Source organism: Gorilla gorilla, chromosome 11, assembly GCF_029281585.2.
Source record: "Gorilla gorilla gorilla isolate KB3781 chromosome 11, NHGRI_mGorGor1-v2.1_pri, whole genome shotgun sequence".
In the NCBI taxonomy this organism is placed as follows: domain Eukaryota; kingdom Metazoa; phylum Chordata; class Mammalia; order Primates; family Hominidae; genus Gorilla; species Gorilla gorilla.
Window position 1 is genome coordinate 144,480,587 of NC_073235.2, and position 23,904 is coordinate 144,504,490.

The 23,904-nt window shown below is 60.4% G+C and overlaps 1 protein-coding gene across 3 annotated transcripts; it reads left to right on the forward strand.

Annotated features, from left to right (window-relative positions):
• The first annotated feature begins 623 nt into the window (after window positions 1-623).
• Window positions 624-7,676, forward strand: NEU4 (neuraminidase 4). 3 transcript variants are annotated; one of them, XM_019021640.3, is made up of 5 exons: window positions 766-814; window positions 2,670-2,736; window positions 4,055-4,258; window positions 4,540-4,795; window positions 5,699-7,676. In XM_019021640.3, exons 2-5 carry the CDS (start codon window positions 2,734-2,736, stop codon window positions 6,694-6,696), a joined length of 1,461 nt encoding a protein of 486 aa, XP_018877185.1. In that variant the 5' UTR covers window positions 766-814; window positions 2,670-2,733; the 3' UTR covers window positions 6,697-7,676. The 3 variants fall into 3 exon arrangements, with proteins under 3 accessions (XP_018877183.1, XP_018877184.1, XP_018877185.1); XM_019021638.4 differs by lacking the exon at window positions 2,670-2,736 and having other exon boundaries at window positions 624-814; window positions 4,052-4,258; XM_019021639.4 differs by lacking the exon at window positions 2,670-2,736 and having other exon boundaries at window positions 625-814.
• The last annotated feature ends 16,228 nt before the right edge of the window (window positions 7,677-23,904 follow it).

The window sequence follows — 23,904 nt, forward strand, 5'->3', positions numbered from 1 at the left end:
TACCAGGGACCTGTGGCCTCCTCTGAGATTCTGGCCTGGGCAGTGGTCATTTGAGCATCGGTTACCAAGGCTGCCTCCGAAATGGCAGGCTGGGGGCAGGCCAGCGTGAAAGGGACTGGCAGGAGTCCTGCGGGGACAGGCTGGGGGCAGGCCAGCGTGAAAGGGACTGGCAGGAGTCCTGCGGGGACAGGCTGGGGGCAGGCCAGCGTGAAAGGGACTGGCAGGAGTCCTGCGGGGCAGCTGTGCTGGGGAGGGGTCACCCTGGGCCCTGAGAGGCACAGGACATTGCAATGGGGTGCTGGCCTGCCAGGAGCACAGATACAGAGCTAGAGCCCAGCGAGGCCTGTGCTGTGAGGGGCTGTGCTGTGCCAGGGGAGGCCCCGCACCCGGGAAGCCCAGGGGAGAGTGTGCACTCACGGAGCCCTCCTGGCAGGGCCGCGTCTCTGGAGCAGCAGACCCGTGTCCCCCTGGGAGGTCAACTGTGGCCTCACAGCTGGGCCTGTCCCAGCACAGCCCTTGTTGGAGGGCGCACCCCCGTGTCCTCAGCACCCCAGTGTTGAGTGCATTGATCTGCAGAGGGGAGCCTGTGCTGGTCCCGGGCGTCTGTGTGGCTCCTGGGTGCCCATCTGCACCCCTGGCCCTGCTCTGGGCTTCAGTGGAGCCGTGCCACCGTGGGAGGGTCCAGGGTCCTGACGTAGCCCTGAGACGTGGCCAGCTCCCTGGCCTGCTGCCCGCACAGTGGGCCCTTGTCTCTGCTCTGGGTCAGGCGAGGAAGCCACCCATGATGAGCTCTGCAGCCTTCCCGAGGTGGCCGGTGAGTCCCTGCCCTTTGCACCCCCAGCACCCTCACCCCTCTACCCTGGCGCCCGGGGTCAGGACCCACTCCTGAGGCATCTGTCCAGCTGGCTGCCCCCTCTGTCTGGGGGTGCTGGACGAGTCCCACTCCTTGCCAACCGCAGGGTGGCTCCTCAGCTCTCAAACAAGGGGCGGGCTGCATGGATTCCGAGGGCCCCTCCAGCAAGAGGTCCCACATGCATCTCCCAATGGGACACTTTCCTGGCCCACAGGGTGGGTGTGACACTGAGGGTTCCTGGGGGCAGATTCAGGGCATGGGATGGAGACACACTGGTTGTGAGGGGCCCAATGCAGGGGGCCGGCCCCAGCCCACAGGGTCGTTCTGCTGATGGGCTGGTCGGGGACGCTCTACCAGGTGAAGGGTCTGTGGTTGGAGTCTTCTCCCTGGCCAGGGCACAGAACGCTCACGGTGCAGGCTGAGGGTCAGAGCCGCCGAGGGCTCCCTGCCAGGATTCTGTGCAAAGGGCCTCTGCACTTTATGTGGGTGCATGTGAATGCCCCTCGCCAAGATATTCCTACCCTGCACCTGACACTTCCCACGACAAGAAGTACTGACCCCAGAGGGTGTGTGTGGACCCCAGAGGGCTTTTGCAGACCCCAGAGGGTGTGTGCTGACCCCAGAGGGCTTTTGCAGACCCCAGAGGGTGTGTGCGGACCCCAGAGGGTGTGTGCGGAGGGCCTGGGCTGACCTCAGGGCTCTGGGGGGGCCCACACAGGATGGGCTGTGAGGGGTTGGGGGGGGGTCTGTGATGGCCCCCTGCTGAGCCAAAGTGACCCCTATAACCGGTCCAGGGGTCCAGGGACCAGAAGGCCAGGTTCTCCTGGAGGTCCCATCTCCCCCGGGCCTCGGTTTCCCCTTCTGTGACTCCACACCCCCAAGGAGGGCCCTGTCAGGGAGGGCAGGGGGCACTGGTTAATGTCCAGGACATGGCTGTCCCAGTCAAGCCAAACCCCTGGAATGTGCTGAACTGGCTACACTGAGTGGGGCTGGCCTCTGAGACAGAGGAGCCTCCCGAGGACACCGAAGCTCTGTGGAACCCAGGGCCTGGCCACACTGAGCGGGGCTGGCCTCTGAGACAGGGGAGGTCCTGAGGACACAGAGTCTCTGTGGAACCCAGGGCCTGGCCACACGGAGGACACGGAGGCTCTGTGGAACCCAGGGCCTGGCCGTGGCAAGGAAGCCCCAAGCCAAGTGTGTGGCAGCCTTGTCCTCTCTGTGGGCCTCAGTTTCCCCTCTGTGCAACGAGGGGAGTGACCAGCTAGTTTCTGGAGCCTCCTTCTCTCCCTCTCTGTCCCCAGGGGTGGGCCTGGGCCTCACGTCTGCAGGGGGTGCTGACACCTGCTCCTGTGGTCCGGGCCTTGGGGAGGGAGCCAAGTGCAGAGAGAATGTCTTGCTTGTGCCTGCTCAGCCCAGAGGGACACGTGGCGTCTGCACCTGCTTCCCGCTTGGGCACAATTGCCCTTTGAGAGCAGAGCCAGGGGCTTCTTGGGGACGGAAGCTGCTCTCAGAAGCCGTGCACTGGTGGTGGGGGAGCGGCAGGAAGGGGCCGGCCAGCTGTCCTAGCCAAGAGCCTTTCAGGAACCGGTGGCCCAGGGCAGAGGTGGCTGGAGGTGGAGCTGTCTGTTTGGGCCTCAGGTGGCGGGGCAAGGCCTGCTCGGGTTTTACACGAGTGTTGCGCCTTTACCCGGGTCTCTGTCGGTGGGTCCCGCCTGACCCGTGGGTGTGCATGGGTCCCTGTCGTAGGCAGGCGTTCTGCCCTGGCCAGGCGTGGTGTCCGGCATCCGGCCATCTCCCTCCTCCCTCCTTCCCTTAGCCCTGCATCCAGGTGCCCCGTGTGCCCGGCCTGGGCGGCTGGCCGTGGATCTGACTGCTCCTGCATGGTGGGTACCAGCGTTCCCACCGTCTGTCTGCAGCTGCGCCACCTCCCTGTGCCGGGCTGTGCGTGCTCACGCTCGGCTCCGTCTGCCTTTGTGCGATCAGACTGAGAGACCCCCCAGGCAGGTCCCGCCTGCAACAAGCAGACCCCATGCGTGCCCCAAATGCCCCCTCACCCGGGCCCTGCCCTGGTGGGTGTTGCCTGGGAGCAAACTCCCAGAATGGCCGCCGGGCCCCACTCAGCTTTGGAGCTTCTGATTCCTGTGGGCGCTTCTCAGGTCAGGGCCCTGCAGGTGGGAAGCACCAGGCACTGGAGTGAGGGCACTGTGGGGCCAGCTGCCTGTAGGCAGGGGTCTGACCACCAAGCACCTGTCCCCTGCAGGATCCCTGACTGGCGACCCGATGACGTTCAGGAAGTGGGAGCAGATCCCCTGTCCCCAGAGAGCCCCGTGACTCCCCCAATGACGTTCAGGAAGTGGGAGCGGATCCCCTGTCCCCAGAGAGCCCCATGACTCCCCCAATGACGTTCAGGAAGTGGGAGCGGATCCCCTGTCCCCAGAGAGCCCCATGGCTCCCCCGATGACGTTCAGGAAGTGGGAGCAGATCCCCTGTCCCCAGAAAGCCCCATGACTCCCCCAGTGATGTTCAGGAAGTGGGAGCGGATCCCCTGTCCCCAGAGAGCCCCGTGGCTCCCCCGATGACGTTCAGGAAGTGGGAGCGGATCCCCTGTCCCCAGAGAGCCCCGTGGCTCCCCCGATGACGTTCAGGAAGTGGGAGTGGATCCCCTGTCCCCAGAGAGCCCCGTGGCTCCCACAGGTCCCTGTGGGCTCACCTCTTTGTGTCTCTGCTGTGGCTTCCACGGTGCTGTGGCCTCTATTCTGGGGACACTGAGCTCCTCCTTGCTCGAGGTTTTGGGTCCTCATTGTCCACATGACCTCCTGCTGGGCGAATTCTGGGATGACCATGTGTCCTGGGCACATGGCTGGCAGGGTCCCGGGGGCTCTCTGGCCAGCCTCCCCTGCACCCTGGCACCAACCAGCCTGGCCGAGGGTCAGCTCCCAGAGCCGTGTTGAGAGGGGAAGGGGCTGATTCCACAGACATTTGGGGTGCAGTGGGTGCGAGGGAGGGTGGGGGAGGGGCTGCTCCAGATCTGGGGCGAGGGAGTCAGAAACAGGGCTGACCCCAAGGTGGGTACAGGAAGAGGCCCAGGTGTGGGCAGGAGCTGTCTGCACCTCCTGAGCGCCTTCCCCAGTCCAGACCGGGAGCGAGTGTGGGGCTCCCTGGGCCTGTCTTGCTGACCTGTGACCCTGTACTGACCAGCAGAGCATGGGGGTCCCTCGTACCCCTTCACGGACAGTGCTCTTCGAGCGGGAGAGGACGGGCCTGACCTACCGCGTGCCCTCGCTGCTCCCCGTGCCCCCTGGGCCCACCCTGCTGGCCTTTGTGGAGCAGCGGCTCAGCCCTGACGACTCCCATGCCCACCGCCTGGTGCTGAGGAGGGGCACGCTGGCCGGGGGCTCCGTGCGGGTGAGTGGCCAGGGGCTCCGTACGGGTGAGTGGCCGGGGGCTCCGTGCGGGTGAGTGGCCGGGGGCTCCGTGCGGGTGAGTGAGCGGTTGGGGGCTCCGTGTGGGTGAGTGGCCGGATCTGCTGGGGCTGCACACCCCGGGATAGGGGCGGGGGTGGCGGCGGCAGGCAGATGCCCGAGGTAGAGATGAGCAAACCAGGCTCAGCGATCCTGGGTGCCCTGCGGGTGGCTGTGCCCAGGTCCCTGGACGTCCTGGTCAGCGGAACTTCCTCCTCTGGGCAGTGGGGTGCCCTGCACGTGCTGGGGACAGCGGCCCTGGCGGAGCACCGGTCCATGAACCCCTGTCCTGTGCACGATGCTGGCACGGGCACCATCTTCCTCTTCTTCATCGCGGTGCTGGGTCACACGCCTGAGGCCGTGCAGATCGCCACGGGAAGGAACGCTGCGCGCCTCTGCTGTGTGGCCAGCCGTGACGCCGGCCTCTCGTGGGGCAGCGCCCGGGACCTCACCGAGGAGGCCATCGGTGGTGCCGTGCAGGGTAGGCGGGCAGGGTGCCGGTCTGGGTCCCTTTGATTGGCCACGGTCCACATGGAAGGGAGATTCCAGCGGGAAATTTCCATCCTGCCCCACTCCTGCCTCCAGCCACAGGGGAACCAACCATCCCTTTCCCCAGGACTGTTCTGTGCCTCCCGTCCCAGGCAAATCCCTCTCCCCAGGACCGTCATGAACCTCCGGTCCCAGGCAAATCCCTCTCCCCAGGACCGTCCTGCGCCTCCCCTCCCAGGCAAATCCCTCTCCCCAGGACCGTCCTGCGCCTCCCGTCCCAGGCAAATGGGTATTGATCACCCCCAGTCACCCAGTGGGCAGGAGCGGGCCCTCTGTGGCTGACCCGACTCTCTGTCATCCGCCCCGCTAATCTCTTTATCTGCAGAGGAGAAGGCTGGACGCTGAGGTGTCTCTCAGATCCCAAACCAACAGCCACCCCGCCCCACCCCTTCCTCTTATTCTTTACTCCCTTCTCACCCTGCCCAGGGACTGGCCAGGCCTCACCCACAACTTTCCCTCCACCCCATCCTCTGTGGCCACCTGACCCCGGCCCGTGGGAGCTACAGCAGGGAGTGGAGCAGACACATGGCCGACCCAGGGACCCCACTGCAGGGCCTCATGCCCCCCGCCTGCCCTCCGCTCTCTCTGTGTGGGCAGCGCTCACCAGCCTTCCTGGGTGCCGTCCACCTGGGCTCGGCTGCTAAGGGCTATGAGAGGCTTGTTCAGCCTGGGAGGACTCAGGGCGGCTGGGATGAGTCATGTGAAAGGGCGGTCAGAGTGCGACGGTCCTAACCCGAGGCACCAGCCCCTCCTTCCCCGTCCCCCTGTGCCTTCCTCCATCCCCCCAACCTCGGGGACCCAGCAGCCCCTCCCACCTCTGCCCTCCTCCCTGCAGACTGGGCCACATTTGCCGTGGGTCCTGGCCACGGCGTGCAGCTGCCCTCAGGCCGCCTGCTGGTACCCGCCTACACCTACCGCGTGGACCGCCGAGAGTGTTTTGGCAAGATCTGCCGGACCAGCCCTCACTCCTTCGCCTTCTACAGCGATGACCATGGCCGCACCTGGCACCGTGGAGGCCTCGTGCCCAACCTGCGCTCAGGCGAGTGCCAGCTGGCGGTGGTGGACAGTGGGCAGGCCGGCAGCTTCCTCTACTGCAATGCCCGGAGCCCACTGGGCAGCCGTGTGCAGGCGCTCAGCACTGACGAGGGCACCTCCTTCCTGCCCGCAGAGCGCGTGGCTTCCCTGCCTGAGACTGCCTGGGGCTGCCAGGGCAGCATCGTGGGCTTCCCAGCCCCCGCCCCCAGCAGGCCACGGGATGACAGTTGGTCAGTGGGCCCCGGGAGTCCCCTCCAGCCTCCACTCCTCGGTCCTGGAGTCCACGAACCCCCAGAGGAGGCTGCTGGAGACCCCCGTGGAGGCCAGGTGCCTGGTGGGCCCTTCAGCCGTCTGCAGCCTCGGGCGGATGGCCCCAGGCAGCCTGGCCCCAGGCCTGGGGTCAGTGGGGATGTGGGGTCCTGGACCCTGGCACTCCCCATGCCCTTTGCTGCCCCACCCCAGAGCCCCACGTGGCTGCTGTACTCCCACCCAGTGGGGCGCAGGGCTCGGCTGCACATGGGTATCCGCCTGAGCCAGTCCCCGCTGGACCCGCGCAGCTGGACAGAGCCCTGGGTGATCTACGAGGGCCCCAGCGGCTACTCCGACCTGGCGTCCATCGGGCCGGCCCCTGAGGGGGGCCTGGTTTTTGCCTGCCTGTACGAGAGCGGGGCCAGGACCTCCTATGATGAGATTTCCTTTTGTACATTCTCCCTGCGTGAGGTCCTGGAGAACGTGCCCGCCAGCCCCGAGCCGCCCAACCTTGGGGACAAGCCTCGAGGGTGCTGCTGGCCCTCCTGACAGGCCTTCTGGCTGTGCCCATGCCCCTTGGGTGCCCGGGGCAGAGGGGTGGAATACGTTGGGGTGCCCCACGATAGCTGTGGGGGGCTCTTAGTGCAGGATCCTGTGGATTAGCAACAAGTTGCTCCTCAGAGCTCTCAAGCAGGGACTGCTCTTTAGGAAGGGGAGCAGCGGCTGGGAGTGAGCAGGGCAGGGTGGGGGCAGGGTGGGGGCACGAATGGGCCCTGGGTGACCCCCACAGCTCCCTTCCGAGGCTGCAGGGCCAGGCGTGCCACCGCAGGTAGCCCAGGGTGTTGTGGGTGGCAGCACTTGCTTACTGGCTGCTTTCTGGCTCGAAATAAAGGAATCGTGCTTGTGTCGGGGTAGACGTTTCTTTCCTTTTCAGGTTCCAGCCCTGGGGAGGGGAGCTCTGCTGTAGCCCACTTCTCTGACCCCCATCCCAAAATCCCGCTGCCTTAGCAAAGCTCTACTCCTAAATGTCCTGGGGCCAGTACAGGGAGGGCGGGAGGCAGGAAGCGGCCTCCGCCCTTGGCCTCCGGTGACAGTGATTTGCAAGTGGTCTGCCGTGCTCTCTGAACTTCCTCCCGGAGGAGTAGGAGGTAGGGCCTCTCCCCGCAGAGTTGGACGCCAGGAGGGGGTCACCTTCCCAGTCCAGTGTCCTGCTCCCCTGACCCCACCCTGGAGGGGGCTTGGGCTCCACTGGGGCTGTTTCCCCAGGGAAATTCCTTTTTATTTCTTCTCCTTTCATAGTCTTCATTTCTGATGATAAAAGCAACATATGCTTACTGTAGAAAATCTGGAAAATGAGCCGGGCGCAGCGGCTCACGCCTGTAATCCCAGCACTTTGGGAGGCCAAAGCAGGTGGATCACCTGAGGGCAGGAATTCGAGACCAGCCTTGCCAACATGGTGAAATCCTGTCTCTACTAAAAATACAAAAATTAGCTGGATGTGGTGGTGTGCACCTGTAATTCCAGCTACTCGGGAGGCTGAGGCAGGAGAATCACTTTAACCTAGGAGGTGGAGGTTGCAGTGAGCCGAGATTGTGCCACTGCACTCCAGCCTGGGTGACAGAGTGAGACTCTGAAAAAAAAAAAAAAAGAAAATCTGGAAAATGTAGAAAACTATAAAGAAGAAAGAGAAGTGAGCCCCCGGGCCTCTCTCCCCACAGGCCCTTCCTTCTGGCTTCCTTTCAACGGTCCTTCCCAGCCTGCTGTCACGCCCATGGACGACGGCGCCAGCTGGGGGGTGCACATGTGTGTCCCACCCGTGGACGATGGCATCAGCCGGGGGGTGCACACATGTGCCACCTTCTTCCCAGCCCTGAATTGTGTGTAATGGGCTCCTTTGCATGTCTCTGGGTCTGGTCACCCCTTGGGCTGGCTTCGGTGACCATTCCCAAGGGTGGGGACCCACGGCCAGCCCCCAGCAGTGCGGAGCGTCCAGGTGGTCTCTGAGTCGCCGAGGGTCCCCAGGGGAGCAGAGATGACCTCCCCTTGCGGCCCCCTTTTCCCCAGCAACTGCCCTGCCAGGACGGCTGCTGCCTGAGAGGGGCCACCACTGGGTTCCAGACGGGGGCAGGATGGGGGCCTGGATCCGGGGCCCCTGACAGCCCTGAGTTCCCACAATCACCCCAGGCCTCTCACCACCTCAGGCAGCCTCAGCCCCTCATAGGAGGGGCCCGTTGCCCGGGCCCTGGCAGTGCTGGTTTTAGGGGGTCTGTGTCTTAGTCCCGTGGGGCTGCCAAAATGAAATACACAGACCAGGGGGCTTGGAAACAACAGAAATGTATTTATCACGGTTCTGGAGGCTATAAGTCCAAGGTCAAAGTCTGTGATCATGAGGGCAGGCTCCGTGTCTGGTAAGGGCCCAGTTTGCGGCTAGTGGATGGCGGCCTCTGGCTGTGTCACACACGGCGGAGGGAGAGGTCTCTCCTGGGTCTCCTGTATGGGACACTATCCTGTTCATGAGGGCTCCACCCTCCCAGGAGGCCCCACCTCCTGACCTTATCACCTTGGAGTTAATATTTCAACATGGGAATCTGGGGCGCACGTGTAGATCACGTGCTGGGTGCATTGTGTCATGTGTGTGTCCTGGCTCGTGGCCCGTGTGTAGGTCGTGTGCTGGGTGCATCCTGTCATGCGTGTGTCCTGGCTCGTGGCCCGTGTGTAGGTCGCGTGCTGGGTGCATCCTGTCATGCATGTGTCCTGGCTCGTGGCCCGTGTGTAGGTCGTGTGCTGGGTGCATCCTGTCATGCGTGTGTCCTGGCTCGTGGTGTGTGTGTAGGTTGTGTGCTGGGTGCATCCTGTCATGCGTGTGTCCTGGCTCATGGCCTGTGTGTAGGTCGCGTGCTGGGTGCATCCTGTCATGCGTGTGTCCTGGCTCGTGGTGTGTGTGTAGGTCATGTGCTGGGTGCATCCTGTCATGCGTGTGTCCTGGCTCGTGGCCCGTGTGTAGGTCGTGTGCTGGGTGCATCCTGTCATGCGTGTGTCCTGCCTCGTGGCGTGTGTGTAGGTTGTGTGCTGGGTGCATCCTGTCATGCGTGTGTCCTGGCTCATGGCCCGTGTGTAGGTCGCGTGCTGGGTGCATCCTGTCATGCGTGTGTCCTGGCTCGTGGTGTGTGTGTAGGTCACGTGCTGGGTGCATCCTGTCATGCGTGTGTCCTGGCTCGTGGTGTGTGTGTAGGTCGTGTGCTGGGTGCATCCTGTCATGCGTGTCCTGGCTCGTGGCCCGTGTGTAGGTCGCATGCTGGGTGCATCCTGTCATGCGTGTGTCCTGCCTCGTGGCCCGTGTGTAGGTCGCGTGCTGGGTGCATCCTGTCATGCGTGTGTCCTGCCTCGTGGCCCGTGTGTAGGTCGCGTGCTGGGTGCATCCTGTCATGCGTGTGTCCTGGCTCGTGGCCCGTGTGTAGGTCGCGTGCTGGGTGCATCCTGTCATGCGTGTGTCCTGCCTCGTGGTGTGTGTGTAGGTCATGTGCTGGGTGCATCCTGTCATGCGTGTGTCCTGGCTCGTGGCCCGTGTGTAGGTCGTGTGCTGGGTGCATCCTGTCATGCATGTGTCCTGGCTCGTGGCCCGTGTGTAGGTCGTGTGCTGGGTGCATCCTGTCATGCGTGTGTCCTGGCTTGTGGCTAGCAGGGTCGTCACAGTCCACTCTTCTGCCTTCAGATCTGAAGCAAAGGAGCCACAGGCCTCTCTGGGGTTCTGGAAGCCGTGGAGCCCACTGCGGCTCTGCATGCCCATTCTTCATCATTCTCTTCTACACTGGGGTGAGCGGCGTTCCCAGCTTCATGTCCCCCTGGAAGCTCAGACTTTGCTACCTTATTTGCAAGTAGGGCCTTTGCAGACGTGATGGAGGTAAGAGGAGGTCATACTGGATTGCAGTGGGTTTAGCCCAGTGACGACCGTCCTTGTGAGTCACAGACGCAGGGAGAAGCCATGTGAAGGCGGAGGCAGAGGCTGCAGTGATGCCGCCACCAGCACGGGGGCTGCTCAGAGCTGGAAGAGGCTGAAGGACCCTGCGCTGGAGCCTTCAGAGAGGGTGCGGGCCTGTCACCCTTGGCTTCAGACGGCCTCCAGAGCCGCGAGAGGACGCATTTGCATCGCTTCAGCCGCCAGTCGGTGAGATTTGTTGCCGCAGCCTGGGAAGCAGCACACCTTCCTGCCTTTGCCATCTGTCCGTCCGTCTGTCTGTCCACGTGGGCCTCAGACCCCGGGGGGTCCTGGCCGTCACTGCCCGGCCGTGTGCAGCCTCGGCCTGTGTCAGACAGACTTGGGCTCGAGGTCCCCAGGAGCTCCGGTCGCCGTGGTGGAGCCTCTGGATGTCCCAGGCTGTCTGCGGCTGGAGCACCCTCCGAGCTGGGGTTGGGTCAGGTCTGAAGAAGGGGCCGGAGCTGGCCCTGCCAAGGGCCCCTCCCAGCAGCCGTGGCCTCCTCAGGTGGGGCCCAGGGCTCCGAGGCCCTGACTCCTCCAGGTCTGGGCAGCTGCTCAGGACCGGGGAAGGCTCTGCCAGGTGTGATGCCCCAGGCTGGGAGAGGGTGTGTGGGGGGGGGGGGGCTGCCTGGCTCAGGGCAGGTTGAGCCCTTCCTCCTGCCCTCCTGCCACTGCCCCAGCTGCGGCAGGCTCAGGACATCTGGTGTCTGCTGGTGGGGGGTCGCTGTGCCTGGGGACAGTCCTTCCCCCCTGCTGCACTGGGAGTTCCTCTGGCATCCTGGGAGGCCTGTGCCTCGAGAGAGACCAGCCCCCTAGATTCCTCCCACCACGGGCGGCTCCCCGGCACCCAACCGGCTCCTGAGCCCCTGCCTCACCTCCACATTCCCGGCGGCTGCTCTCCCAGCCTCTTTTCCTTCCTTCCACCCCTGTATGGTTTCCATCTGTGTCCCCTCCCAAATCTTATGTCGAATTGTAATTCCCAGTGTTGGAGGTGGGGCCTGGTGGGCGGTGACTGGATCATGGGGTGGACTCTCACGAAGGGTTTCCTGCTATCGCCTCGGCGCTGTCCTCGTGACAGCGAGTTCCCCCGAGACCTGGCTGGTTAAAGGTGCGCGGCACCTCCCCACCTTGCTGCTGCTTTCGCCATGTGACGCGCCTGCTCCCCCTTCTCTTCCACCAGGATTGTGGGTTTCCTGGGGCCTCCCCGGAAGCCGAGCAGATGCCAGCACCACGCTTCCTGTAGAGCCTGCAGAACCGGAAGCCGATTAAACTTCTTTTCTTTAAGAATCACCCAGCCTCCGGTGTTCCTTCACAGCAGGGTGAGGGGGGCGAACGCACGCCCTGAGCCTTAGGGGCAACCCCTGCTGCTGTGCCCAGGCCGGGCCGGGCAGTGGCTCAGGAACGTGGCGGGGAACACGGTGCCAGTGCTGGGGTCAGGGCTCTGTCGTGGAGGCAGGATGTCTCTGTGGTTCCTTCCTAACCCTCATCCTTTTACCTCTTGTCCTGGCTTACTGGGCTGGCAAGGACCTCCAGGAAGATGTTAAACAGCCTTGATGTCTGATAGGCCAAACAAGGGCCTGGAAGCCGTCTGCGTCCTCACTCCGGGGCCTGCACCATGACGTCATGGCGAAGGGCTGCGCCGAGGGGGCTGGCTGAGGGTCTTGAGGTGAGAAATCATCCTGGTCATCTGGGTGGGTCCAGGGTCTCACCAGGGTCCTTATGGGAGGGGACAAAGGGTGGGAGAGGAGGGAAGAGGCCTTGGAGCTGGGTTTGAAGATGGAGGAGTGGCCACAGCTGAGGAGCCTGTGGCCTCTGGAAGCTGGAAAAGACGGGAAGCGAAGCCCCGACAGCCTGCAGAGGAACCAGCCTTGCGGACCCCTTGATGTTAGCCCGGGGAGGCCATGTCAGACCCCCGGCCCCCAGAACTTCTGGGGATGCATTTGTGTCGTTTCAAGCTCCAGGTCTGTGTGATTTGCTATGCAGCCTCGGGAAACAGCTGTGTGACCACCAGGGTCCCACCCTGCTCCCGCCTTCTGGGCTCCAGGACGCAGGCGTGGGACCTCTCACCATCCGCATGGCCCTCTGCTGTGCACTCTCCTTCTCGTTCGTGTCTGTGCTGCATTCTGGTTGGTTTTCCTTGGCTTTTTTTTTTCTAGTTCACTAATTCTCTCTTTGCTGTGTTTGATCAGCTGGGAGTTACTCTCTTGCTCCCTCTCTCCCTCCCCCATCCTTTCTCTGTCCTTGTCTCTCTGTCTCTGTGTCTGTCTCTGTTTCTCTTTGTGTTTGTGTCTCTCTCTGTCTCTGTGTCTCGGACTGTCTCTCTTTGTGTTTGTGTCTGTCTCTTTCCGTGACTCGGTCTCCCTCTGTGTCTGTCTCTGTGTCTCTGTCTCTCTCTGTGTCTCTGACTCTGTGTCTCTGTCTCTCTGTGTCTCTGACTCTGTGTCTCTGTCTCTCTGTGTCTCTGACTCCGTGTCTCTTCTCTCTCTGTGTCTCTGAGTCTGTCTCTGTGTCTCTGTCTCTCTTTCTCTGTGTCTCTGAGTCTGTCTCTGTCTCTCTCTGTGTCTCTGTCTCTGTGTCTCTGTCTCTGACTCTGTATCTCTCTCTATGTCTCTGACTCCGTATCTCTCTCTATGTCTCTGACTCCGTGTCTCTGTCTCTCTCTGTGTCTGAGTCTGTCTCTGTGTCTCTGTCTCTCTCTGTGTCTCTGTCTCTGTCTCTCTGTGTCTCTCTCTTTCTCTGTGTCTCTCTGTGTCTCTGTCTCTTTCTCTGTGTCTCTCTGTGTCTCTGTCTCTCTTTCTCTGTGTCTCTGTCTCCCTGTGTCTCTGTCTCTCTCTTTCTCTGTGTCTCTGTCTCCCTTTCTGTTCTTCTCCACGACGTTCTCTTTGACTTTCTGCTCCTGCCGCGTGCGCAGAGGGGCGAGGAGGAAGCATTTGCGCAGGCGCAGAAGGCTCGCTCCACGCCACCTGCTTCAAGTGCGTCGTTCCGTTTAGTATGAAATAAAGCCCCGCGGGGTGGAGAACGTGTCTGTTTTCCAGATGTGGAGATCAAGGCCCAGCAAGTCCTCTGTTGTTGACGGTTCTCAGGTGGTAGAAATGATCTCGCAGCGCACCTGCGTGGCTTCCGAAACCATTCTCTCAAGCGTGTTCCACTTCATGTGATTAAAAAAGTTCTCGTGACCCCAGGCACCTGCTTTACCTGCTCAGACCAGAGTGTCGTTCCATCGCATTCATTCCACAGCTTTCCCCAAACGCACACAAGTGAAATGTAAATGTCAGTGTGTGTGTATCTATCTCCCGTTTCTCCCAAAGCGAGACCGTCAGCTGCTATTACTGCACAGCGATGCGGGGACCAGGCCCCGTCCCTTCAGCCCGAGGCTTCGGCCCCCGGCGTTGTCTGACCCTGGTGCTCAGCTGTTCCTGCTTCTTCAGGTTCCCAAGGCATCCCCAGCCAGCTTCCCTCCTGCAAACCCCCACCCTGGGAGCTTGACCAATGACATCGACATCTTTCAATACTTGAATCCTGACTACTTCTTCTTTTTTTTTTTTTTTTGAGATAGAGTCTCTGTCTTCCAGGCTGGAGTGCCGTGGTGTGATATCTGCTCACTGCAACCTCCGCCTCCCGGGCTCAAGCGATTCTCCTGCTGTAGCCTCCTGAGTAGCTGGGATTACAGGCATCTGCCACTACGCCCGGCTAATTTTTGTATTTTTAGTAGAGATGGGGTTTCACCATGTTGGCCAGGCTGGTCTCAAACTCCTGACCTTGTGATCCGCCCGCCTAGGCCTCCTGGGTGCTGGGATTACAGGCGTGAGCCACTGCACCTGGACCAATTAGTGTACTTTTAATATCAAAGTTCAATCTTTAGAAAGACTGCTATAAGCAATTTCCTTTTAGTAATAGCCAACTTAAACATATACAAAATTCCTTTCATACTTAAAAAAAAAATTTTTTTTGAGACAGGGTCTTTCTCTGTGTCCCAGGCTGGAGTGCAGTGGTGCCATCTCAGCTCACTGCAGCCTCTGCCTCCCGGGTTCACGCCATTCTCCTGCCTCAGACACCCGAGTAGCTGGGATTACAAGTGTGCACAACCATACCAGGCTAATTTTTGTAATTTAGTAGAGATGGAGTTTCACCATGTTGCCCAGGCTGGTCTTGAACTCCTGGGCTCAAGTAATCTGCCCACCTTGGCCTCTCAAAGTGCTAGGATTACAGGTGTACTTTTTTTTATGAACCTTATCACAACTTATACAGACTGTTTACAACATGCTGGGACTTAATGGTTTGTCTTGTGCTCTCTCTTTCTTAAATAACCAGTCATTTTACTTTAGGACAAAAATTTAGCACACAAGATTCCTTTTCATAGAAAAGTTACAGAAATCAGTCTCTTGTCCAATCAAAGTGGTCATTAGGGCTGGTGGCCGAGGGGAGCGAGTCATGAGCCAGCGTCTGGCGGCAGGTGAGATGCAGCTGTGTGAATGTGGCTTCCCTAGAGGCTGGTGCTTGTTTAGCTGCTAGAGAAAAAGAAAACCTCAGCAGGGCACGGTGGTTCACGCCTGTAATCCCAGCACTTTGGGAGGCCGAGGCTGGCAGAATACGAGGTCAGATCAAGACCAGCCTGACCAACATGGTGAAACCCTGTCTACTAAAAATACAAAAATTAGCCGGATGTGGTGGTGCATGCCTGTAATCCCAGCTACTCAGGAGGCTGAGGCAGGAGAATGGCATGAATCTGGGAGGCGGAGGTTGCAGTGAGCCGGGATGGCCCCACTGCACTCCAGCCTGGGCAACGGAGTGAGACTCCACCTCAGGAAAAAAAAAAAAAAAAAAAAGAAAACCTCATGGCAGGCAGGACATAAGTCAGCACAGCGTGTGTGACTTCACCCTGCCTGGTGCGGCCTCAGGTCCTGTTGATAATTTGGCATCTTACTGCTGTATTCAGCCCTGCCAATTTTTTTTTTTTTTTTAGACAGAGTCTCACTCTGTCTTCCAGGCTGGAGTGCAGTGGTGCGATCTCGGCTTGCTGAAACCTCCGCCTCCCAGGTTCAAGCAATTCTCCTGCCTCAGCCTCCCGAGTAGCTGGGGTTATAGGCGCCCACCACCATGGCCAGCTAATTTTTTTATTTTTAGTAAAGATGGGGTTTCACCACGTTGGCCAGGCTGGTCTTGAACTCCTGACCTCAAGTGATCCACCCACCTCAGCCTCCCAAAGTGCTGGGATTACAGGCGTGAGCCACTGCGCCCAGCCCAGTCCTGCCAATCTTATGGTCTCTATTTCAACGTTCACTCTGGGCATTTGTGTCTAAACCACAAAAGGGAGGGGCTCTAACGAGGTGTATATGTCCTCCTGTCCCATCCTAGCTGGGAACTCAGGTGTTAAGGTTTCTCTGGGGTCTCCTTGGCTAACAGGTGTCCTTTTAGTTGACTGAGAGCTTAGAATTTTATTTTTAGTTCTCAAAGCTAATCTGAAAAGGCTGCATACTGTATGATTCCAACTACACAACATTCCGGGAGAGGCAATCTACGCAGACAGTAAGAATCCTCAGTGGTTGCCAGGGAAGGGAGGGGTGAATAGTGGAGCTCGGGGGAATTTCAGGGCAGGGAAGCCTCTCCTGACACCATCATGGTGGATACCTGACCTCATGCACTTGCCAGGGCTCCCAGAGCGCAAGACGCCAAGACTGGCCCCCAATTCGAGCTGTGGACCCTGTGTGATGGGGCCAGGTCAGTGCAGATTCGTCGCACAGCAGGGACCCAGCACCAAGGCAAGGCGCTAACAATAGGGGTGCAGAGTCTGCGTGAGGGGCGAGGCGAGGGGCACATGGGGGCTCCGTCTACTTTCCACTCAGCTTTTCCATAAACCCCAAACTGCTTTAGATAGTAGAGCCTATTAATTTTTTAAAAAGTGTAGCTATAAAAATTCCAAGAAAAGAGAAGGAAGAAAGTGGATGACAATCGGTATAATCTTGAGGGCATCCACCTGGCCAATGGACTTGTGAAAACGTGATCGGCTGCAGGCCCGCCTTGGCTGAGGGACCCCCTGCCGCACCGGCCATTCCCCCCACGAGCCCAGACGTCCTGGAAGAGCTGGGGTCCTGCGTGTCACCTGCTCCGCCTCCTTCGGCCTGCAGTGGTTCATTCTGTGTCAGCTTGGCCAGGCCGCAGGACTCTGATGTTGGTCAAACAGCAGTCCAGAAGTTTCGGTGAAGGTATTTTTCGAAGATAAAATTACCGCTGAGATCAGTAGACTTTGAATCAGCAGGTCAGCCTCCGTGACACAGGAGTCTCATCCAGTCTATGAAGGCCGGAGAGAAAGGAGAGAAAGGAGGATGGAATCCTGCCTGCAGGCATCTTTGGATTTGAGTGGCTACTTCGGCTCCTCCTGCATCCCCAGCCGCCTGCCTGCCACAGTCATGTGAGCCAATTTCTCCAAGTAAGTTTCTCTCTCTCTGTCTCCACATTCTATTGGTTCTTTTTTTTTTTCTTCTTTTTTTGAGACGGAGTTTTGTTCTTGTTGCCCAGGCTGGAGTGCAATGGCGCGATCTCGGCTCACTGCAACTTCCATCTCCTGGGTTCAAGCAATTCTCCTGCCTCAACCTCCCAAGTACCTGAGATTACAGGCATGCGCCACCACCCACGGCTAATTTTGTATTTTTAGTATAGATGGGGTTTCTCCATGTTGGTCAGGCTGGTCTCGAACTCCTGACCTCAAGTGATCTGCCCGTCTTGACCTCCCAAAGTGCTGGGATTACAGGCATGAGCCACCACTCCCAGCCTATTGGTTCTATTTCTCTAGAGAACTCTCACTACTACAGCTACACCTCCCTGGGCCTCAGTTTCCCCTTCTGTCCATCAGCGAGGCCGAAGGCTGCCATGGGCTGAGGGCTCACACCTGGCCCTCCTGCCCCTGCCCCTGATTCCGGGGCAGCCTGCATAGGCCAGGCAGTGGCCGAGGCCCACTTTCCCCGCCCAGCCACTGTGGTTCAGCGGTTCGGCGGCTGACCTCCCAGCCCAGAAACAGAAACTCTTTTTCTCTTGCAAAACAGAAAGTGTCCCCATTAAACACTCACTTCCCGCTGGCTCCCCCTGCCCCGGGCCCCACCGTCTGCTTTTTCTGCCTATGAACCGGCCCACTCTGGGGACCTCGTGTGTGTGGAGTCACACAGTGTTTGTCCTTTTGTGGCTTGTGCCCCTCGGTGTGACGTCCTCGAGGTTCCTCCACGCTGCAGCGGGTGTGGGAGCCCTTCCTTCCTGAGGTGACTCCCTCTGTGCGGAATCACCGTGCTGTCCGTTCCTTCCTCCAGCGGTGGACACGGAGCTGCTGCTTCCGCATGGCCGCTGATTGTGAGTTGCGCTGCTGTGAATGGGGTGCACTGACTTCCATCTTTTTAAGGCTGAATACTACTCCATGTATGTAATAACTTGGTTTTGCAGGTTGAATTGAGATAAAAACTTAAGACCCCAAACCAATCTTGGATTCTGTGGCTAAGTAGTTGGGGACGATGGTGCCCCCGTGCCCGGGGCAGGCGTCCTGCGCTCTCACAGCCCTGGCCAGTGTCCCCGGCAGTGCCCCTCCGGCCACACCCCGGCCAGGTTTTCTAAGGCTGGACAAACACAGGGGCCCCCACTGGTGGGTGCGGCAGACTGACTGGGGTCAGAGGTATGGGGAGAACACGTGGAGATCCACCCAACAAGGGGAGCGATCGTGCCACAGTCGAGGGGGCCACGGCGATGGTGTGGTCACACGGCCTCGGTCACCCTCCAGAGGACCCTCCACATCCTGAACTCTCCAGAATCTCAGGAGCCTCACCCAGACTCAGAGCGAGGTTAGTCCACACTGGAGCCCTGACACACGAGGGCAGAGACCACCAGGACTCACACCGCAGCCCCTCATGCGGCCCCACCAGCCCCCAGGGCCTTGGCGCTGCACCCAGATCACCAGCCCTGTCTCCTGTAGCCCGAGGGTGGGTTCCCTTTCAGAGGCCGCCCTGCTCACCTTCGCTCCTGCTGGGAGCCCTGGGCAGACTCCCCCCACCCCGCCCAATTCCAAGGACCCTGGGCTCCATCCACGAGGCCCACAGGACCCGCGGTCCCCCGTGCAGAGTAAGGCGTCCAACGCCCACGCACTCCGTAGACCCGGCCGGTGTGGGCGGGGGTGGGGTGGGGCGCAGGAGTGGGGGCGGCGCTGCAGGGTCGGGGGCGCGGGGGTGGGTGGAGCTGGCCGGGCTCAGGGGCCTGGGACACGGGGCGGGGCCGCGCCTCTCTCGCTGTGGAACCCACGCGCCCAGGCCTCCTCCCAGCACTGTCCCCCGGGGAGCCCCGAGGCCCGGCCACACCCAGGGCGCTCCTGAAGCCGCCGCAGCTGCTGTGCGAGGCCGGGACGACCCGCCCGGGGCGCGTGGGTGGGGCGGGAGCGCAGCCGCAGCCAGGCGGCGACACAGGCCCGGGGCCAGCCAGGGACGGAAAAAGTGAGTGCGCGGCGGCGCGGGGCGGCCTGACGGGAAGGCGGGAGGCGAAGTGCTGACTGCGCCGCGTTCTCGCAGCCGCCAACACACCGCGGACGCCCGCCTGGCCCGCCCGGGCACAGCGACCGCTTCCTCCCTCCCCGCCCGCCTTGTCTCTTTTTGTGAGTATCGATCTGAGCTCGTGTTCTTTTTAACATACTCAAAGTGTGTCAATCAATTAGGCTTTTTTTTTTTTTTTTTTGACAGGGTCTTGCTCTGTCGCCCAGGCTGGAGTCACTGGCACCATCGTGGCTCACTGCGGCCTCCACCTCCGGGACTCCAGGGATCCTCCCGCCTCAGCCTCCCGAGGAGCTGGGACCACCGCACCTGGCTAATTTTAAAATTTTTGTGTAGAGACAGGATCTCACTTTGTTGCCCAGGCTGGTCTCAAACTCCTGGGCTCAAGCGACCCTCCCGCCTCGGCCTCCCAAAGTGTCACCGTGCCAAGCCTCAATTAGGTTTTTAATTTTAATTTGGCATTGTTTGATGCTCAGACTGCTGCCGTGTCATTTTCACACCACAGCAAGTTGGGGACAGCGAGTTGTTCTGTCCTGCGCGTGTGTCCCCTCATGGTCTTGAGTGACCTGACCCTCTGTGGGGAGCCCTGAGCCTCCTCCCGGCTCCCGCTGCCCCAGCTCTCAGCTGATGGGGACTCCAGGGCGGGATCAAGCCCCTGGCCGGCTTTGGACGGCTTTGCGGTTGCCGAGCCAGCGCCGTGAGCTCGTGGGCTCTGCGTCTGCACATGTTTGCCAGTGACCTCTGGGAAGTGTTTCTACGAGGACGGGGGTTGAGGGGGCAAAGGGCAAGTGCCCACCGCTTACCAGACAGCACCGGTGCGCCTCCAGCTCGGCTTCCCCGCCAGCCCCTCAGGCCTGCTCCCTGCTGCGTCGCCAACAGCCGCACCGTTGTCAGAGCTCTGTCAGCCTGGTGGATGTAGTTTCAACTTGTATTTTTGTTGAGAGAAACTGAACAACCTTTCATTGTTTAAGGGATATGTGTATGCACACATGGACTGCCGTATATACATATATTGTAGATACACACGTCCGCACACCTGTACACACACACCCACACACATACCCCTGTGTATGTACATACACACATTTGTATGCACACATATGTCTACACACGTGTAGACAAGTGCACACACAGGCTCACGCACACACATTTTCTCTGAGCTGTTGGGTTATGCCTCCTGCACTTCCTTTTTTTATTTTTTATTTATTTTTATTTTTTATTTTTTATTGATCATTCTTGGGTGTCTCTCGCAGAGGGGGACTTGGCAGGGTCACAGGACAACAGTGGAGGGAAGGTCAGCAGATAAACAAGTGAACAAAGTTCTCTGGTTTTCCTAGGCAGAGGACCCTGCGGCCTTCTGCAGTGTTTGTGTCCCTGGGTACTTGAGATTAGGGAGTGGTGATGACTCTTAACGAGCATGCTGCCTTCAAGCGTCTGTTTAACAAAGCACATCTTGCACCGCCCTTAATCCATTCAACCCTGAGTGGATACAGCACATGTTTCAGAGAGCACAGGGTTGGGGGTAAGGTCACAGATCAACAGGATCCCAAGGCAGAAGAATTTTTCTTAGTACAGAACAAAATGGAGTCTCCTATGTCTACTTCTTTCTACACAGACACGGCAACCATCTGATTTCTCAATCTTTTCCCCACCTTTCCCCCCTTTCTATTCCACAAAATCGCCATTGTCATCATGGCCCATTCTCAATGAGCTGTTGGGTACACCTCCCAGACGGGGTGGTGGCCGGGCAGAGGGGCTCCTCACCTCCCAGTAGGGGCGGCGGGGCAGAGGCACCCCTCACCTACCGGACAGGGCGGCTGGCCGGGCGGGGGGCTGACCCCCCCACCTCCCTCCCGGGCAGGGCGGCTGGCCGGGCGGGGGGCTGACCCCCCCCACCTCCCTCCCGGACGGGGCGGCTGGCCGGGCGGGGGGCTGACCCCCCCACCTCCCTCCCGGACGGGGCGGCTGGCCGGGCGGGGGGCTGACCCACCCACCTCCCTCCCGGACGGGGCGGCTGGGCGGGCAGAGGGGCTCCTCACTTCCCAGTAGGGGCGGCCGGGCAGAGGCACCCCTCACCTCCCGGACAGGGCGGCTGGCCGGGCGGGGGGCTGACCCCCCACCTCCCTCCCGGACGGGGCGGCTGGGCGGGCAGAGGGGCTCCTCACTTCCCAGTAGGGGCGGCCGGGCAGAGGCGCCCCTCACCTCCCGGACAGGGCGGCTGGCCGGGCGGGGGGCTGATCCCCCCACCTCCCTCCCGGACGGGGCGGCTGGCCTGGCGGGGGCTGACCCCCCCCCACCTCCCTCGCAGACGAGGTGGCTGCCGGGCGGAGACGCTCCTCACTTCCCAGACGGGGGTGGCTGCTGCGCGGAGGGGCTCCTCACTTCTCAGACGGGGCGGCTGCCAGGCAGAGGGTCTCCTCACTTCTCAGACGGGGCGGCGGGGCAGAGACGCTCCTCACATCCCGGACGGGGCGGCAGGGCAGAGGTGCTCCCCTCATCTCAGACGATGGGCGGCCGGGCAGAGACGCTCCTCGCTTCCCAGATGTGATGGCGGCCGGGAAGATGCGCTCCTTGTTTCCTAGATGGGATGGCGGCCGGGCAGAGACGCTCCTCACTCTCCAGACTGGGCAGCCAGGCAGAGGGGCTCCTCACATCCCGGACGATGGGCGGCCAGGCGGAGACGCTCCTCACTTCCCAGACGGGGCGGCGGCCGGGCAGAGGCTGCAATCTCGGCACTTTGGGAGGCCAAGGCAGGCGGCTGGGAGGTGGTTGTAGCGGGCCGAGATCACGCCATTGCACTCCAGCCTGGGCACCATTGAGCACCGAGTGAACGAGACTCCGTCTGCAATCCCGGCACCTCGGGAGGCCGAGGCTGGCTGATCACTCGCGGTTAGGAGCTGGGGACCAGCCCGGCCAACACAGCGAAACCCCGTCTCCACCAAAAAAATATGAAAACCAGTCAGGCGGGGCGGCGCGCGCCTGCAATCGCAGGCACTCGGCAGGCTGAGGCAGGAGAATCAGGCAGGGAGGTTGCAGTGAGCTGAGATGGCAGCAGTACCGTCCAGCTTCGGCTCGGCATCAGAGGGAGACCGTGGAAAGAGAGGGAGAGGGAGACCGTGGGGAGAGGGAGAGGGAGACCGTGGGGAGAGGGAGGGGGAGAGGGAGAGGGAGAGGGACGTCTCCTGCACTTTCTCGTGTACTTTTGACCTTGCTTTTTCCAGACTCTTAGATCTTCCTACGACTGGCATATTCGCTCTTTTGTGGTGGTGCAAATATTTTCCCTCAGTTTGTTTATGATTTTTTTTGCCAAGCTAAAGTTTTTTGTTTTCCAATATATGGAGTTCAGTGTATCAGTCTTTTCTTTAATTGCTACCTGATGTCCTTTATTCATTGGGAATGCCTTCCCCTCCCACACTGTAAGAATGCACCCACGGTTTCTTGTTTCTTGTAGGGTTCCTTTTTATTTTTCTTTTTTGAGACGGAGTCTTGCTCTGTCGCCCAGGCTGGAGTGCAGTGGCATGATCTCGGCTCACTGCAAGCTCCGCCTCCCAGGTTCACGCCATTCTCCTGCCTCAGCCTCACGAGTAGCTGGGACCACAGGTGCCCGCCACCATGCCCGGCTAATTTTTTGTATTTTTAGTAGAGACGGGGTTTCACCGTGTTAGCCAGGATGGTCTCAATCTCCTGACCTTGTGATCCACCTGCCTCGACCTCCCAAAGTGCTGGGATCACAGGCGTGAGCCACCATGCCTGGCCAGGGTTCTTTTTTTATGCTTCTCTCTCTGGTGCATTTGGGATTTTGTGCATATGAGTCTAACTTAATACTTTTCCAGATGGCTATCCCTATCCCTGGGCAGTTGGTTAAAAAGTCGTTTTTCCCCTCACTGATTTGGGTCGCAGGGACTGGGCCTGTTCCTGTGTCTTCTGGTGCTTATCCCACCCTGTTTTCATTACAGTAAGTTTCCCCTGAGCTCATAAAGCTGGTCCTCTTTCACTTTCTTTTCATGGTTTTTTTGGCTGTTACTTGCTTGTTAATTTTTCCATATGAGCATGGTAGTTCCAGAACTGTGGTTTTTACTGGGATCGTATTAAATTTACGAATTGCATCGGAAGAACGTGCATGTTTGCAGCTGTGGCGCCTCTTCGGGGCCTGGGGGTCAGGGTGCCTTTGAGTTCAGCCTCCGCGGCAGCTTTCCCACGTTTCTGGCTAGGTTTATGCCGGGAGCATCTTCTCTCTTGCTGTCCTAGATGAAACATCGCCTGCCACTCCATCTCCTAGCGCACTGTGCTGTGAATGGGGTGAATGGGTGTTTGAGAGCCGTGAGTTCTGGATGCTGGCGCGCTGCGCTGTGAATGGGTGTTTGAGAGCCGTGAGTTCTGGACGCTGGCGCGCTGCGCTGTCAATGGATGAATGAGAGCCGTGAGTTCTGGACGCTGATCTCACAGGCAGCACTCTACCGCTTTCTCATTGCCTGTGGTCATTTTCCATGGGACCTATTGGGTTTTGCGGATGGAAACCCACATCATGTGCAGAGTCCCGGGGCAGCGTTCCCTGCCAGGCCTGATCTGCCGGATCTCACCGGGAGTTCCCAGAGCTGCGAGGTCTCTGTGCCTGTCCCTGACACAGGCATGGGGTCCAGGACTGGGCTCCAGGATGGCAAGCAGAGAATGAGCCCCGGGGGTGTCAGTGGGTGTGTGGCTGCGGCGCCTGAGGGCCTGGCAGGGCTCCTTTCCCTGCACCGTCCCTGCTGCTAGCTGCCAAGGACCGCAGCAGGGTGATAGGGCTCCAGCAGACGTGACCCCGCCTCCCCCGCTGCCCCCACCCTGTGTACTTGGGGAGGGACCCGCAGATGCTGTGTCCCTCATAGCCCAGGGCAGCCCTCCCACCCCGCTGTGGACGCCCTGGCACCAGGCACCACCCCTGCCCGGAGGGACTGGTAGGCATGGGGACACGGGGGCTATGGAGCAGGCACAGCCACTCAGGGACACCCATGCCTGGCCAGGAAGCCTGGGGCCAGGGGGCCAGGGGGCCGTGGGACCCCCCTAAAAGGCCTGGGCTTGGGGAAGATGGTGTCCCCAGCCCCGTGATGTTGGAGGAATTTTTCACCGGAGGGCTCTATGTGTGAGTGGGGCAAACAGGGCGAGGAGGGCCTGTGTGTTTCTGGGACAGCAAGGGAAAGGCCTGACTCAGGCCAGGATCCAGGGGAGTCGCCAGCACCCTCCACACGCAGTCTCAGCCTGGCTGCAGCCTTGCCCCTCCCTGGA

What these genes read in the sequence shown, in the direction of transcription:
- NEU4 (XM_019021638.4), top strand. Translation starts at nt 782, where the DNA reads ATGATGAGCTCTGCAGCCTTCCCGAGGTGGCCG. An exon ending in TGGCCGGGGGCTCCGTGCGG is followed by an intron (nt 4,259 to 4,539) that starts GTGAGTGGCCAG and finishes TCCTCTGGGCAG; the next exon opens with TGGGGTGCCCTGCACGTGCT. An exon ending in CATCGGTGGTGCCGTGCAGG is followed by an intron (nt 4,796 to 5,698) that starts GTAGGCGGGCAG and finishes TCCTCCCTGCAG; the next exon opens with ACTGGGCCACATTTGCCGTG.